Source organism: Lithobates pipiens, unplaced genomic scaffold (genome assembly GCF_037356315.1).
Source record: "Lithobates pipiens isolate NorthernLeopardFrog02 unplaced genomic scaffold, aLitPip1_a1.2 Scaffold_1, whole genome shotgun sequence".
Taxonomy (NCBI): Eukaryota; Metazoa; Chordata; class Amphibia; order Anura; family Ranidae; genus Lithobates; species Lithobates pipiens.
Genome location: NW_027507685.1, coordinates 223,522,149 through 223,540,314, shown reverse-complemented (window position 1 = coordinate 223,540,314; position 18,166 = coordinate 223,522,149). Strand labels below are relative to the sequence as shown.

Sequence of the window (18,166 nt, the reverse complement as noted above, 5' to 3'; positions counted from 1 at the left end):
TTTGTGCAGTGTACGACTGATTGTTGTCCTATGGACAGACTCTCCCACCTCAGCTGTAGTTCTCTGCAGTTCATCCAGAGTGATCATGGGCCTCTTGGCTGCATCTCTGATCAGTCTTCTCCTTGTCTGAGCTGAAAGTTTAGAGGGACGGCTAGGTCTTGGTAGATTTGCAGTGGTCTGATACTCCTTCCATTTCAAAATGATCGCTTGCACAGTGCTCCTTGGGATGTTTAAAGCTTGGGAAATCTTTTTGTATCCAAATCCGGCTTTAAACTTCTCCACAACAGTATTACGGACCTGCCTGGTGTGTTCCTTGGTCTTCATGATGCTCTCTGCGCTTTCAACAGAACCCTGAGACTATCACAGAGCAGGTGCATTTATACAGAGACTTGATTACACACAGGTGGATTCTATTTATCACCATCAGTCATTTAGGACAACATTGGATCATTCAGAGATCCTCGCTGAACTTCTGGAGTGAGTTTGCTGCACTGAAAGTAAAGGGGCCGAATAATTTTGCACGCACCACTTTTCAGTTTTTTATTTGCTAAAAAAGTTTAAAATATCCAATAGATTTCGTTCCACTTCACAATTGTGCCCCACTTGTTGGTGTTTCTTCACAAAAAATGTAAATGTTATATCTTTATGTTTGAAGCCTGAAATGTGGCAAAAGGTTGAAAAGTTCAAGGGGGCCGAATACTTTCGCAAGGCACTGTAGAACTACTGGAATAAGATGAAATGTACCTCTGTATTAGGGCCAGTAATGTATTTAGGGTGCACCCCCTAATTTAAATATGACCCACCCCTTGCTGTTTAAGACCCGCTCTGACATTTTCGAGTGGGGACACTAGTTCTGGGGGCCTGGGGGGGGGGGGGGGGGGGGGTTGAATGGAGTCCCTTAATTTGCATAGATTTCCTCTCACTTCCTATTTGGCTATGGGGCAGGAAGTGAAGGGAAATCTCTGCAATGGGACAGGAATGGTAAAAAAAAAATAAACTGACAGGGGTTATATCCCTCCCTAAAGTGTTGCCTATAGTTCTACTTTAAGTACAAATTTCTGGAGAGGATTAAGAAGATATAACCATGCCAATGGTGCAGAAGAAAACATATAGCACAGTGAGGAAGGTTTGTGGTCCAGGATGAGAGGACCGTTGAAATTAAGCCGCGCCCCCCCCCCACCCCCGAATCCCAGTTGCGGAATGCCAGACGCCCGCATACCGGAATCAGTGAGGCCTCTCAGACAAGTCCGCCCCATAAGACAGACGCTAGACTAACAGTGTAGCGCAAACCGATGGGGACTCTTTCCATGCTGCCCCCCCTACAAAGTGCTGCCCTAGGTCTGCGCCTTGCCAGCCTAGGCCAGTTCGTTTGGTCTAGGAGTGCAGAGATTAGGTGTAAGGCCTCTTTCACATTTTTGTTTCATCAGTTCTGTTCAGTCACTTTTATTCAAACAAAAACATATGAAGTTTACATCAGTTTGTCATCTGTTTTTACATCAGATTTTTGCATCTGCCAGCTAGAGTCCCTAACCACTTGAGTCCCGGAGACATTCTTTCATGCAAAATTAACCGTTTGGTCGTTTAGACCCCTTTCACACTGGCGCTATAGCATTAAAAGTAGTGCCTGCAAAACGCCCTAAAACAGCTGCTGCATGCACTCCAGTGTGAAAGCCCTGGAGCGGTGCGCTGGCAGGGCATCAGAAAAAGTCCTGCCTGCAGGTTCTTTGGAGCGGTGAAGGAGCGGTGAACTCACCGCTCCTCCACCGCTGCCCCCCATTGAAATCAATGGGGCAGCGCGGTGATACCGCTGGCAAAACGCCGCTCTGGCAGATTAAACCCCCCCGCTAGAGGCCGAATAGTGCCGCTAAAACTACGGTTACCGCTGACGGGTGGGACAGTTCGGTGTGAAGGGGGTTTTACATGCGTTTTTCGTCTGAGTCGTTTTTTGTTTTTTTTAGGGCTTTGATCTGTTCCATAAATTAATGTTAATGGAAGGGGATGTAAACGGATGTAAGTGGATGATTATCCGTTTTTTCCATACAGATGCATTGATGTCCGTTTTTCATCTGTCAACAGATGGATGAAAAACAAACAGTCCGCATGGGGGAAAGGGACATTATACATACCTTATTCTGGGCTTTGGCCCTCTGCAGTGCTGTCCTCAAACTTTGGACAGTGAGCAGTCCCTCAGCATCAACCTGCATAGCAAAAGACTATAAGCCCTGCATTGTACATGAGGTGGCGAGCCCCCAACTGCCACCCAAAGCTGTTCAGAGAGGTATCAGCATTTGGCCAGTTTCATGGATTGAGGGACCCTTCTGGAGCAACTAGACTATATGAGCATTTAACCCTTGCATTCTGCAAATAGGGGGTGCTGCAAGGGTAGATTTCATTTCATTCCAGGAGTCGTGCTTTAATCTGAATTCTTTGATCTGTTGCAGCAAGATTTCAGAGAACATCTTAGAGAGTCATGAGGAGTGTACTTTCTCAGGACGGTACTATGTCATTTCCTTTTTTTCTCTGCTCGCTTTATCGACAAACATATTTGAACATCCAAAGCAGGTTTGTATCTCATTAGTGCCTGTGAGATGTTCTAAAGCTGGCCATACACATAGAATTTCTCTGCTCAGCCTCCGTCCATGCTACACGGTGCATTCGGAAGAATGTCCCACTGCGGCCGTTGTATTAATACAACCGCCCCCCCCCCCCCCCCCCCAGCTGTCAAAATACCTGAACAGTACTGGCACCTGATTGGATGCAGATGCTTGTTGGCAAATAATTTTTCAATTATTTAATTGAGGGATGTTAGGTGCGAGGGTGCCTGACACAGTCTACAACTCCCTCATGGAGAAGGGGGGAGGGAAAAGAGGGGTGAAAAGAGAGAGGAGAGGGAGTGGGGAAGGGGAGAAGGGAAGGGGGTTTCCCCCCCCCCCTTTTTTTTTAAGGGAAGAAAAGGAAGAGCGAGAGGAGAGAGAAAAGGGAAAAGAGTAAGAAAAAATTTGACTATAAATTTTTTAGAAATATGGCCAATCAAGAGGGGTTGATAAAAGATAGATCCATTTTTTTTTTTTTTATTTGTATGTGTGTATGTATTTTTTTTTTTTATGTTTTGTATTTATGTATTAGAAATGGCATGGAAGATTTTGTATGTTCATAATACCTTAATAAAAATAATTGAAATACAACTCCCTCATTCCAGACTTAGCAAATTTCCCGTGGCTCATCAGAAACTGGCTAAAATTTACTCTGTATGGCCAGCTTTACTTACTGATACAGGGTTTTACCATGAGGCATTTAGTATAGGAGAGACAATGTGAAGCCTGCAGTGGGTATGTTTGAGAACAATTCTTCTGCACCACAAGTAGGGATTTTCAGATAACCAGACTGCAGAAAAATGTAGTAGGCTGAAATGAAGAACTACAGAAATGCCTAGATGAAGCAGTAAGGAGGTAGGTATTTTAAAGTGTTACTAAGCCCAGTAATATGAAAATAGTTAATCTGCTAAGCCCACAGTTTATAAATCTTTTTACATTAAAATACTGCCACTATATACCTTTTTGCTGATATGTACACCACGATTACATGATAAACTGCAGTTTCTCCAGTGCTGAGAGTTCAGGTGGGTGGAGATTTCCCCTGCAGTCTGTATACACACCCACATGTGTGATGCCAATATCATGTGACCTGGCTAGCTCTGAGAACAAGTAACTGTTCTCTCCAGTATAAAAGACACAACTGAGCATGTGCAAGTTGGCTATTGCCCCTGTGTTAGCTGGCCTTCCCAAGCTAGACATTGTAGAAAAGGAAGGATCTGAGCATACAGGATAAAACATAATTTTTACACAATGCAGAGGTTTAACCCCTTAAGAACTACAGTGAATATAACAAGCATGCTATACTGCATATACAGACTGATTTTACTCTTGTGGGTTTAGCAACACTTTAAGGTTTGGACTGAAGTAAACCTTTTAATTATCTTTGCCAAAATAATCCCACAGAGCAGTAAGTGGAACCAGGTGGAAATGAGCCATAGGAGCAGCATGTGATCACTTACCTATTATCCCAACTCCTATGTAGCCAAGAATGAAGATCATGAACAAGATACAGCATATGATGTCAGTGCAGCCCCTGGGTGGAGAAACAAGAAGACAAATGGTTAAAACAATAAACCAGACAACACTACATCACTACTATAGTGGGGGGATCAAAGTCTGCTGGAAAGGAAAGCATTCTTGATTCTTTTATACAGAAATCATTAAATAAAAAATCATAGCTTTAAATGATCAGGCATTTGTTTATATGGCACAGATCAATGTGAATCTTCACAATCTTCTCTATTTTTAAGAGATGATTCATTATAAAACAAATAGATCCACAGACAAAGCCTCTATAATTGGCATTGATCCTGAGAGATAAAAAGGTTCTCTGTATTTAATATGAAAATAAATTGATAAAGCAACCTGTGTGCTTAATCTTAGATTCAAATATTTGTGCCAAGTACTTTATCTACTATTAAATTGATTATATATATTTATATCTCTCTATATCTATAGATATACAGAGAGATATAAATAGATCTTGATAAATATATATATATATATATATATATATATATGTGTGTGTGTGTGGGTGTGTGTGTGTGTGTGTGTACGTGTGTGTACGTGTGTGTACGTGGGTGTACGTGGGTGTACGTGGGTGTACGTGGGTGTGTCAATTGTTTTAGTGTTTTAGTAATGATGTTAAATTTATTTTAAGCAGGTCTTTTTAAGGATTTGTGCATTTTTTTTTTCACATTTATTACTTTCTACTAATTTTGGTATATATACATATGAGGTTTGTTTTATGAAGTTGTTGCGTGTAACCACATAGATGAATATTTATATGAGATTATGTTAAATGTATTTGTGTCCATTTTTAAGAATTCTTAATTAATAATAACATATGCAGAAGAAAGTGACGGGATTTTAAAACTGCCAACACAAATTAATGTAACGATATCAAAATTTCATTATAAACATTAAAAACAACAAAATTCATGTGAAACCATGATAGAGAATCCATTCATGCGGCTACAATAAGGATGCAGTGACTTCAGTGCAACATGTTTCGCCAAACAATGGCTTCTTCAAGAGACTTTAGAAATATTGCATGCATGGTCACTAGAGTCAAAAAGCACTGCATTACTCAGAGAAGCAGTTCTGCTACATCTGGACATATATATGTAGAAATATCCTTTTACAAATACATTGTTACTCTATAGATATGCAAATCATATCTATATAAATGCCTGTAGGTTGCTTGGGAGGCTCTCTCGCCTGAGGTACTGAATAATTAGATATAATAATAACTATTTCTACACATATATAATTTCCTTCCACTTTACAATTATGTGCCACTTTGTGTTGGTTTATCACATAAAATACTTATAGACCCCTTTCGCACTGGGGCGTTTTTCAGGAGCTTTAGCGTTAAAAAAAAGCGCATTTAAAGCACCTGAAAGACGCCTCATTTGCAATCCCAATGTGAAAGCCTGAGTGCTTTCACACTGCGTCGCTGCGCTGGCAGGGCGTCAAAAAAAGTCCTGCAAGCAGCTTCTTTGCAGCGCTGCATGTCACTATGCTCAAAAATGAACGTCGATTTGACCCCACTAACCATTAGATAATTGAACGTACATTCCAAAAAATGGTTTGTTTTTTTTCTAAATTCTTTTTATTAGGATTCCAAAAAAATCTTTTAGGAAATTTCACAGGTGTATAGTCAGATTTACATCCCCCTTCTCTGTCATGTGACAGCACTGGAGCTTAGTGATTAGCCCAGCGCTGTCACATGAGGGCAGGCAGACAATCCTCAGTGCTATGTAAGTTCTTGACAGCTGAATGGAAATGTAGAGAAGTCAAGGAAAGGCAAGACTGTTCTGCTGAAAATGAAGGACATTGAAGTGAACCTGTTACATTGCTCTACATGGTCACAGCTTTACGTTTTACAGCATTTACGTTTTACCCAAAAGTGGAAGTTCCACTTCTGCTTCCTACTTCCCTCCGGGGCCACATTTGGTACCTTTCTGGGGGGAGTCGGAGCGTATACCTGTCAAGAACAGGTACTCCCTCCCACTTCTGTGTAAGGGCGCCAAGACGACCTACATCATACCTCCTTCTTCCCCTCGCTGCCTTTTGGGAGCAGTGGCAGCTGGTGAAGTTTTAGGATGGGGGGGTGCCAGACCCCTCCCTTTCTTTCTGACCCCTCCTGCTTGGTTCAAAATGGGCGTGGTTTCTGTGAAATAGTGGGCATGGCTCTGAGGTGGTGTGGTTAGTGTCTGAGGTGAACGAGGGACGGAGGGAGAGGGAGAGAGGGATGGAGGGACAGCAGGCCCAGATCCTACACAACAATAGAAATATGTGTATTCTAGAAAGTTTATCAATCAGCAGATAAAGATATTCCAAATACCTGGTGTTAGCACTTCAATCATCCCGGCATCATGGTTGTTATGGCGTCAGGATGATTGAAGCGCATTATTTCTATTATAACATTGTAATATAAAATTAAATCATTCAACTCACCATAATGCAGAATCAGTGGGAGCCCTGAGCGTGTCATTAGCCACGTCGCCTGCCACCAGATGCCATCAGGTGTCCCCAGAGGAGTCCGTCCTTACATCAGGTGCCCCCAGCAGAGTCCCTCCTTACATGTAGACTGTGTCCCACCAAATGCAGCCTGTGTCCCACCAAATTGCAGCAGCCTGTGTCATCATCAAATTGCAGCAGCATGCGTCACCATCAAATTGCAGCAGCATGCGTCACCGCCAAATTGCAGCAGCATGCGTCACCGCCAAATTGCAGCAGCATGCGTCACCGCCAAATTGCAGCAGCATGCGTCCCGCTAAGTTGCAGCAGCATGCGTCCCAAGTTGCAGCAGCATGCGTCCCAAGTTGCAGCAGCATGCGTCACCATCAATTGCAGCAGCATCGTCCCACCAAGTTGCAGTAGCATGTGTCCCAACAAGTTGCAGCAGCATGTGTCCCATCAAGTTGCAGCAACCCCCCTCCCCCGTTACTTACCTTGCTGTGTGTTGTCCTCTCCAGTGGTGTCTCCTGTGGAGAGGTCCGTCCTCTCATACTTTCTGTTTCCTCTCTCCTGAGCACAATTGGAGAGAGAAAACAAGAAGTGACATCAACTTAGATGTCAATCAAACCGCCCGGCCATAGTAATATATACTACAAATGGGTGGAAGCTACTCGGTGCTTCAGAAAGCTAAACGCCCACAAATGAAGTGCAACATCTGCAATCTCGTGATTGCATAGACGTGGCGCTTCCCATATGTGCACTGTGTCCGGCGTCCGAACACAGTGCACTTAAGGACCTTTTTTTTTTTTTTTTTAAGGGCCAGCAGGGCATAGTGTTATTTAGATGACGTGTATACATATGAATCTGTATTAATTCATTTTACCCTATTAAATCTCTTGTCAATTTTATATGCCATCCCTTTGGCATGTATATGTAATGTATTCATGAGGTCAATACCATGTATGTGTGTGTGTATACATGGTACACCTTTTCTACTAAGTGCATCATTGTTATGTATTGTCAGACTCCATATGTCAATTAAATATACTTTCTAATTATCTCACCCTCACAAATCAATAGCCTCATTAAAAGTCCCACCTTCCTTCTTCTTGCACACAGGTCCCAGAAGACAGTCAGGAAGCGCAGCACGACATGCGCAGTAGGAAACAGGCTGTGAAGCTGCAATGTCGTTTCCCTTCGGGTGCCGACATCGCGGGCTCCCTGGACAGGTAAACGACCTTATATTAAAAATCAGCAGCTACAACCACAGTATTTGTAGCTGCTGCCTTCTAATTTTTTTTTTTCTTTAATACAGGCTGGAACTCCTCTTTAAGGTCTGTGTGAGCTCACTTGCCAGACACCCTGTAGATCAGGGGTCCCCAACTCCCAGGCCGTGGACTGGTGCCCCTCCGTGGCTTGCTGAGAGTCAGGTTACATGGTGGGGGTTGGCGGTGGGCAGAGTAAGCCAGCACAGCATGCACTGCCACCCTCCAACAACCAAAGGACACTCACTCCTCTTTTCCTAGCAACACTACTCCTTTTCCCTCTCTGTGGTCACGAAGGAGGAGAAGGGGAGGGAGGAGAAGCTGTCTGTGGAAAGGCTGACTTCCGTGCAGCTGGGGAGGTTGGGGGGCCCCTGCTGTAGATAACCTATAGATAATAACAGTGACAGCCCATGTGCCATGCTGGGCGCTCACAGGTCACTCAGCTGTGTTAGAAAAGCAAAGCAAAGCAATGACTAATCAGGTGCTCGGGTCTGTTACCTGAATGGCTGAAAAGACAGGTGCTGCTATTGGACGCCTATCAGGAGGAGAGGTGAGGATGGCAGGAGATGCATGGAGGACCCCGCTCGTCACCGCCACCCACTACCCCACCAAGACAGGGTAAGTGCTGGGCAGACGGCAAGAGGGCGGAGGTCACAGTGGGTGCTTTCAAGGGCACACTGGCAGCGTTTGATGGGCACACTGGCTGAAATTGATGATTTTTTTTTTTCAAAAAAATGTTGCACAAATGTCTGGATAATAAACCTGACTGGCTGAAAATCCACCAATTGACAGCTAGTTCACTCACCGTTTTTTAATCGGACCTTTGAACTTCGGGTCAAATTTAGCGGGTTCACCTACAAAAAGAGAAAACGCACACGTAAACGGGCTTGTAATACAAAGAGATTGATTTCAATATGTAAGAATGCACAAATTATTAATACAGAGGATTTACATAACGCCAACTGTTTACACAGTGCTGCACGAAATGGAGGGAGACAATACAGTTATAATACAATTCAGTAAAAGAGGAATTAAAGGGCCCTGCTTGTGAGAGCTTATCTAAAAGGGAGGGTCCTGTTGTAGGCAGGTGCAGTCTATATTCTCCACTGCAGGTGGTGCTCTTCTGCGGTGTGGAGGAGGAAAAAAATGGCCACACACCACCACGGAGCTGAAGCAGATAAAATCCTTTTATTGTCAAATGTTGACGTATTTCACCTGGACATCTCGTGCTTAATCAATAAAGTGGACCTTCAGTCATTTTTTCAACTTTCCATCTATTAAATCTTCTGCCCTTGTTTTAACTTTGGATAATAAAACATTTTTTTTCTACCAGTAAATACCTTATATAGCCCACTTCTTGTGAGAGTTTGCCAGGAAGGGAGGGGTAATGAATCATAAGAGGGCCAATCATAGCTGCAGAGCTGGAGGTGTGCCTCTGTGTGTCTGTGTAAATGCAGGAAGTGAACAGGCACCAGCTTCAGTTGCCCACAGTTAAACTGGATGTAGCCAGAATCAGTTATTTTTTTAAGGGAAAGTGTAAAAATAAAAAAATAAGACAAAAAAAAAATTAAACGCAGAAGCGAACGCATACGTAGGTTGCGCCCGCTTAAGTAAACAACGTTCAAACCACACATGTGATTCGTTTTTGCAAAAGCAACAAGTCTAGGCACTATGTGTGGAAACAAAACAAAACTCTGGATGGCCGCAATCCGGATTGAGTAAAAAATAAAGTGCCTTTATTTCTTCAAATGCAAGTGCAAAACTCCATAGAACAACACATCACAGCAAAAGGGAACAAAAGAAAAAATAGAACAAAATTACTGACGCGTTTCATGCTACAAACAGCGCTTACTCATAGCTATGAGTAAGCGCTGTTTGTAGCGTGAAACGCGTCAGAATTTTGTTCTATGTTTTCTTTTGTTCCCTTTTGCTGTGATGTGTTGTTCTATGGAACAACTCCCCCTCCTCTCCACGGCATCGGCATTCCTACTGCGATGCATAGTAGCCCGTTAGCTTTACCTTTGCAGGGAAACAAACAGGAAGTAAAACCCATCAGGGTTTACATCCTCTTTAAACAGTAGCAAGAGAAGAGATTGGCAGAGAGGGGTAGTCGACACTGAATGGTTGGTAATGTGGATGGGTCTGGTAGCAGCATTCATGATGGATACCACTCCACATTGGTCCCCCCCCTTGCCCGCGCTCATGCTCTGTCCATGTCTAGCTCTTTCTGAAAATGTATGTACAATATAATGGATGAGGGCACTCTAGCTAAAAGTTGAATTTCTTCACTAAAGATGAACCCCAGAATTTTTTTTCTTTTTTTTCATACTTTCATTGTATTGGCTCGATGTAAATATGCATATCTGGACAAAAACAGCAGCGCAGGATCCTCATTAGTGCAGAAAATTCTATTTACCGGTTCCCAACAAGCCGCCACAGTTATACTGTGGCAGGTTGGCCCCCCTGGGCGAACCGCCGTAACTGTACGTCGGCCCTTTAAGACACTGTAGGAGGCACACGCCCGCAGCGTGTGCCTGGAGCCAATGCGAGTGCTCGGCGGGCATCGCACCCACGATCGCCCGTGACAGAGCGAGAACCAGGATCTGTGTGTGTAAACACACAAATCCTGGTTCTCTCAGGGGAGAGGAGACAGATCATATGTTCATACTAAGTTTGAACACCGATCTCTCTCCTCTCCTAGTCAGTCCCCTCCCCCCTACAGCTAGAACACACCTAGGGAACACGGTTAACCCCCTTGATCGCCCCCTAGTGTCAAACCCTTCCGTGCCAGTAACATTTATACAGTAATCAGTGCATTTTTATAGCATTGACAAAAAAATAGCACGCTTTCATTCAAGAATCTTGACATCAGCACACAGGGATTACATGTGGACACCGCCAAGTCATTTGAATGCATCAACAGCTCATGTACAGTGAGGGGAAAAAAGTATTTGATCCTCTGTTGACTTTGTACATTTGCCCACTGGCAAAGAAATGATCAGTCTATAATTTTAATGGTAGGTTTATTTTAATAGTGAGAGTCGGAATAACAACTAAAAAATATCCAGAAAAACGCATTCAAAAAAAGTTATAAATTGATTTGCATTTTAATGAGTGAAATTCACAAAGCATGACTTAGTACTTGGTGGCAAAACTCTTGTTGGCAATAACAGAGATCAGACGTTTCTTGTAGTTGGCCACCAGGTTTTCACACATCTCAGAAGGGATTTTGTCCTACTCCTCTTTGCAGATCCTCTCCAAGTCATTAAGGTTTCGAGGCTGACGTTTGACAACACGAACCTTCAGCTCCCACCACAGATTTTCTATGGGATTAAGGTCTGGAGACTGGCTTGGCCACTCCAGGACCTTAATGTGCGCTTCTTCTTGAGCCACTCCTTTGTTGCCTTGGCCGTGTGTTTTGGGTTATTGTCATGCTGGAATACCCATCCACGACCCATTTTCAATGCCCTGGCTGAGGGAAGGAGGTTCTCACCCAGGATTTGAGGGTACATGTCCCCCGTCCCTAGTCCCTTTAATGCGGTGAAGTTGTCCTGTCCCCTTAGCAGAAAAACAACCCCAAAGCATAATGTTTCCACCTCCATGTTTGATGGTGGGGATGGCATTCCTCCTCCTCCAAACAGTTGAGTTGATGCCGAAGAGCTGGATTTTGGTCTCATCTGACCACAATGCTTCTACCTAGTTCTCCTTTGAATCATTAAGATGTTCATTAGAAAACTTCAGACGGGCCTGTACATGTGCTTTCTTGAGCAGGTGGACCTTGGCGCTGCAGGATTTCAGTCCTTCACGGCATGGTGTGCTACCAATTGTTTTCTTGGCGACTATGGTCCCAACTGCCTTGAGATCATTGACCATATTCTCCTGTGTAGTTCTGGGGTGATTCGTCACCGTTCTCATGATTATTTTAACTCTACAAGGTGAGATCTTGCATGGAGCCCCAGACTGAGGGAGAGCGACAGCTATTTTGCATTTCTTTCATTTGCAAATAATCGCACCAACTGTTGTCACCCTCTCACCAAGCTGCTTGCCGATGGTCTTGTAGCCCATTCCAGCCTTGTATAGGTCTACAATCTTGGCCATGGTGCAGAGATTGTAATCTGGTTGATTGCTTCTGTGGACAGGCGTCTTTTATACAGGTAACAAGCTGAGATTAGGAGCACTCTCAAAGGAAGTTCTCCTAATCTCAGCTTGTTACCTGTATAGAAGACACCTGGGAGCCAGAAATATTGCTGATCGATAGGGGGATCAAATAAATACTTATTTCACTCATTAAAATGCAAATCGATTTAGAACTTTTTTGAAATGCGTTTTTCTGGATATTTTTGTTGTTATTCTGTCTCTCACTATTAAAATAAAACATTCCATTAAAATTATAGACTGATCATTTCTTTGTCAGTGGACAAAGATACAAAATCAGCAGGGGCTCAAATACTTTTTCCTTCACTGTACCTTGAGCTTGCATGAGACTCCCTCCCATAATACTTCATTACCTCCTCTTCTGCCACTTCCAGCGATGTCTCCTCTACTACCTACCCTAGGAAGTAGAGAGGAGACATTGCTGAAATCGGCAGCAGAGGTGGTAATAAAGCATTTTGGGAGGGCATCTCATGCAATATCGAGGAACATGAGCTGCAGATGCATCCAAACAACTTGGTGGTGTCCACATGCAATTCCTGTGCTGATGTCAAGATTCTTAAATGTAAGTGTGCCATTTTATGTCTTCAGTACAATGGAATTTACTGTACTAATGAGCATCCCGCTCTGCTGTTCTTTTGTCATTAGAGCTCCCCCTGATCTTGCCAGATCTATACTGGAAGCTTAGAGGATCCTTGTTGCACGGCCATTGATCTTCATTTGAACTCTATTGACATTCCTGACAGACACCCCTGAAAGCTGGGACTTGCACACCTCCCAACTTTTTGAGATGGGAATGAGGGACACCTATCAGCAAAAGTATGCAGGCATAGGGCACACCCCTTGCCACGCCCCCCTTAAAGGAGAATTGTATAAAAAAACAAGATTGGTTGAACCCACAAGTGCTTTTTTTTTTACCACTATTCCTTTATATTGGCTTTTGGAATTTACAAATACAGCAATTTATAAATCAGATGAAACGTTTAGTGCTGGAAACCACTTTTTGATATATAAAAAGTGCATTTTATATACCTCTATATAGATCAGACCAAATCGAGGGACAAATGAGGAGGAATGAGGGACAGAGGGACAGAGGGACGTTGCTCCAAATCGGGGACAGTCCCTTGAAATCAGGGACAGTTGGGGGCTATGGACTTGTAGTGCGCTGAACTGGTTTGTAAATCTCCCTACTATATTAGAGTGCCTGTGAAGATGCTGTAAATCACTATAGTAGACAGCCCTACATACTATGTACTGTGGGAGCCATGATCTGTAAGCCCTTGTACACACGGTCGGAGATTCCGACGGAATGTGTCCGATTGGACAGTTTTGTCGGATATTCCGACTGTGTGTGGTCTCCATCGGACTGTTTCCGTCTGAGTATCTGACGGACCAAATTTTCTAACTTGTTGGTAAAATTTTCCGACAAAATGCTCCGATCGGACATACTCCGATCATGTGTAGAGAATTCCAATCGGACAAAGTGCCACGCATGCTCAGATCAAATTTCTACACCAAAGCTATTGGCTACTAGCCTGAACGTAGTCCCGTCGTAATGAAATAACGTCATCGCGTTCTGCACGATTGGATTTCCCGACAACGTCGTCCGACCGTGTGTATGCAACAGTTTCGGACAAAATCCGACGGATTTGGTTGTCGGAATCTCCGACCGTGTGTACAAGGGCTAAGGGTTCTGAATACTGCCCACAGAGGGGCGCTCACTTGGCACCTCCACCATTCATAGAACTCCTTGTATTTTTTCAATGCATACAAGGCGTTCTCAGATTGGATGAGATGAAGAGGTGGTGCGGTGACATAGTCTATGACTCTAGGATTACGCTATGAGGAAAGAAGTTCACCTTTTAGCTGGAGTATCCATTATATTGTACATACAATGAGAATAAAATTGTGAGTCATTCCATGACGTCGATTCATACCTGGAGAAACATAAAACTGACTTTCTTGCCCAACCAATCAGGAAATTCCAAAGTACTAAATAGATGTGAACATCCGATTAGCTTTCCTTTTGTCTGAAGTCTTCATAAATAACCCTAAGGGCTCATCCACACCTGGGTCACTCTCCTGTGATCCGCAGTGGCCCGTTTTTTCAGAGGGTGATAGAGGGTGGCAGCTGCCAGGCATGCAGAAGGTGATACTGCTGCCTTTAGAATGCCCCCAATTTTTTTTTTTTTTTTGTTGTAGCTGAACAGGGATTTTCTTTTTGTAAATACTGCGCTGCAATTGCAAGCCAAGCTTTTGGCTCACAAGTCTGGTATGGTCCCATTCACTTGCTTGGTGGCGGCTCTGCCCACGGACTGCCAAATGGATAATAACTTTTGACATGGGATGTGTAAAACACAGAGTGATTGCATGTTATCTTTTTAGGTTGGCAGTCAGAAGTCTGTAAAACAGCGTCTCAACCGCGTATTTTCACCGCTCCCCCCGGCCGCTTGTCTAAACGAGGCCTGAAAACAAGGCTTTGCAATAAGCAGCGAGGGTGTGTGGCATTCAATAACCCGTAGTAACCACATTTCTTTGACTATGATCTGGTAAGATATGATTGGCTACAGTGGGTTCCTGTAGCCGAAACCCCTCGAAACGCGTCAACCTACATTTGAGCACTTGCCCTAGCAAGGGCATGTCTAATTTTTAATGTATATTTTGTAACCTAGTTTTTATGAATACGTAGTAACTTTTTTGTATTTATCCCCTTTGTATAAGAATAAACTGCATTATCTTGATTCAAGCGTTAGATCACGCGCTTTCCACCCCTTTCTTTCACTCGGCCTTATATGAAAGTACTACCATTCCATACTAATACTGCCTGCATGAGAAATAACTTTGGGTCCTGTACTTACCCTGTTTCCCCGAAAATAAGACCTAGCGTGATTGTCGGTGATGGCTGCAATATAAGCCCTACCCTGTTTCCCCAAAAATAAGCCCTACCCTGAAAATGAGACCTACAAGGACTTTAACAAGGGCTTGTTTGGGGGGTAGGGCTTATATTGCAGCTATCACCGACAATCATGCTAGCTCTTATTTTTGGGGAGACAGGGTAGCATGTCATTACTACTCTATGAAATATTTTACCATAGATTCTGAGACTGTATATATTGTTACATGCAAGCCCCTTCCAAATACACATTTCCTATTAATCTTCATCACCCCGTAGTTCTTGGCCTCCTAAGCCCCGGAACATTAATGTTTTATGGCATGTTTTAGAATTATTTCAACAAATAAAGAGAAAAAAAAGAATTGTCCCAATCTCCAAACTTCTTGTGCAACACAAAACTCAACTTTATTGCAGCCATTGGACCTTTATAATCTGAAGGTCCATCTGTATCGGTAAGTCTAGTTCCTATGAGAAAGCTGTAGGAGGAACACCATACACTATGAGGTAGAGCTGCACGATTAATCGCCAAGAATTGTTATCGCAATTTTTTCCCCGTTGCCATCTTGACAAAACGTATTCACGAATCTGTCTATGCAAGGGATTCTCTCGGCTCTTCTGAAGCCACAGCCGTCATATGAAAGGAAGAGAACATCCGGGCAATCTGCCAAGAATCGCAACATTCTTTAGCAGTGGAAACTAAATACAAACATTGTAACAATTTGTCAAAGGAATAGACTTCATGTGTAAGACCCCTTTCACACCGTGGGCGTTTTGCAGTCGCTATAGCGTTAGAAATAACCTCAAACTGCTGCTCCATTGTCTCCAGTGTGTAAGCCCTCGGGCTTTTACACTGGAGCGGTGCGCTGGCAGGACGTCAGGAAAAGTCCTGCCAGCAGCTTCTTTGGAGCGGTGAAGGAGTGATGTGTTTACCGCTCCTCCACCGCTGCTCCCCATTGAAATCAATGGGGCGGCGCTGCAATACCGCTGGGAAAACGCAGCTATTGCGGTGTATTGCGAGCGGTTTTAACCCTTTCTCAGCCGCTAGTGGGGAGTAAAAGCGCCCCGCTAGCTGCCAAAATTCGCTGCAAATCCGATGGTAAAACGCTGCTAAAAATAACAGCGTTTTACCGCCGATGCTATGGGCAGCGCAGTGTGAAAGCCCTCTTAATGAAGAAAGTTTGACCACTTAAAACAGTAAACCTTTTTCTGACATTTGTTGGTTTCAAGTTAAAATCATTTTTTTTTTGCTAGAAAATGACTTAGAACCCCCAAACATTATATATATATTCATATATATATATATATATATATATATATATATATATATATACACACACATATATATATATATACATATACATACATATATATATTATATACATACATACATACATACATACACATATATATATATATATATATATATATATATAGATTTTTTTTTTTTTTTTTTTTTTTAGTAGAGACCCTAGAGAATAAAAGGGTGGTTGTTGCAATATTTTGTGTCACACTGTATTTGCACAGCGGTCTTTCAAATGCAATTTTTGGTGAAAAAATTTCTTTAATGAATTAAAAAAAATAACCAGTAAAAAGTTAGCCCAGTTTTTATTTTTGTATAATGTGAAAGATTTTATGTTGCGAGAATCGTGATCTTTTTATTCTAATCAAAAATAAATAAATAGCAATTCTCATTTTGGCCAGAATCGTGCAGCTCAACTATGAGGACAACAAACTGGCCAATACACAGTTGAACTCCATGTAAACATGATCAGAGGATATACATTTACCGGCCACTTTATTAGGTACACCTGTATAATTGCTTGGTAACACAAATTGCTAATCAGCCAATCACATGGTAGCAACTCGATGCTTTTAGGCATCTAGACGTGGTGAAGACAACTTGCTGAAGTTCAAACCGAGCATCAGAATGGGGAAGAAAGGGGATTTAAGTGACTTTGAACGTGGCATGGTTGTTGGTGCCAGACGGGCTGATCTGAGTATTTCAAAAACTGCTGATCTACTGGGATTTTCACACACAAGAATCTCTCGGGTTTACAGAGAATGGCCCAAAAAAGAGAAAATATCCAGTGAGGGGCAGTTGTGTGGAGGAAAATGCCTTGTTGATTGATGTTAGAGGAGAATGGGCAGACTGGATCGAGATGATAGAAAGGCAACAGTAACTCAAATAATCACTTGTTACAATGAACCAAGGTATGCAGAATACCACCTCTGAACGCACAACACATTGAAGCAGATGGGCTACAGCAGACGAAGGCCACACCTGGTGGAACTCCTGTCAGCTAAGAACGGGAAACTGAGGCTACAATTCGCACAGGCTCACCAAAATTGGACAATAGAAGATTGCTGGTCTGATGAGTCTCAATTTCAGCTGTGACATTCAGATGGAGGGTCAGAATTTGGCATAAACAACATGAAAACATGGATCCATCCTGCCTTGTATCAACGGTTCAGGCTGGTGGTGTAATGAGGGGGATATTTTCTTGGCACACTTTGGGCCCTTTAGTACCAAATGAGCTTAATTTAAACGCCACGGCCTACCTGAGTATTGTTGCTGACCATGCCCATCCCTTTATGACTACAGTGTACCCATCTTCTGATGGCTCCTTCCAGCAGGATAATGCACCATGTCACAAAGCTCCAATCATATCACCAATGGATAATGACGTCACTGTACTCCAATGGCCTCCACAGTCACCAAATCTCAATCCAATAGAGCACCTTTGGGGTGTGGTGGAACAGGAGATTCACATCGTGGATGTGCAGCCGACAAATCGACAGCAACTGTGTGATGATATCATGTTAATATGGACCAAAATCTCTGAGGAATGTTTCCAACACCTTGTGAATCTATTCCATGAAGAATTATGGCAGTTGTGAAGGCAAAAGGGGGTACAACCCGATACTAGCAAGGTGTACCTAATAAAGTGGCCGGTGAGTGTATCCAGTCCTGGGATTTACACAGCTCTGTCCCAAAACACATCCTTGGCTAGCAGAGGAAGAGACCTGATCTTTCTCTTGTGCAGTTTCACATTCAAATGTAGGCCCTTTTCCTTTCCCCACCCTGTGATTGGACAAGGAATGGAAACGCTGGACAGTGATGAGCTCATCTTTCACTTTCCTCTCTCCTCCTATCAGCATCACTCCTTGCACTGCAGCACTTCCCACACCTTGTGCTGCTCCTTCGCCTCCCTCTCTGAGCTCTACTGTATAAAAGACAGCAAAAGGCCGATACAAAGCTAGATGCAATAAAAAACAAACAAATCATGTATTCAATT

General features: G+C 43.1%; 1 protein-coding gene across 1 annotated transcript in view; it reads right to left on the bottom strand.

The window, feature by feature from the left end:
- SLC44A4 (solute carrier family 44 member 4) overlaps positions 1–18,166 on the bottom strand; it is a 144,982-nt gene that overhangs the window by 56,564 nt on the left and 70,252 nt on the right. Inside the window, exons 2-3 of the mRNA XM_077483486.1 lie at positions 8,631–8,679; positions 4,055–4,128 (exon numbers count right to left, since the gene is read on the bottom strand). Of these exons, the coding sequence (XP_077339612.1) occupies positions 4,055–4,128; positions 8,631–8,679 (123 nt within the window). The remainder of the gene's footprint in view (positions 1–4,054; positions 4,129–8,630; positions 8,680–18,166) is intronic.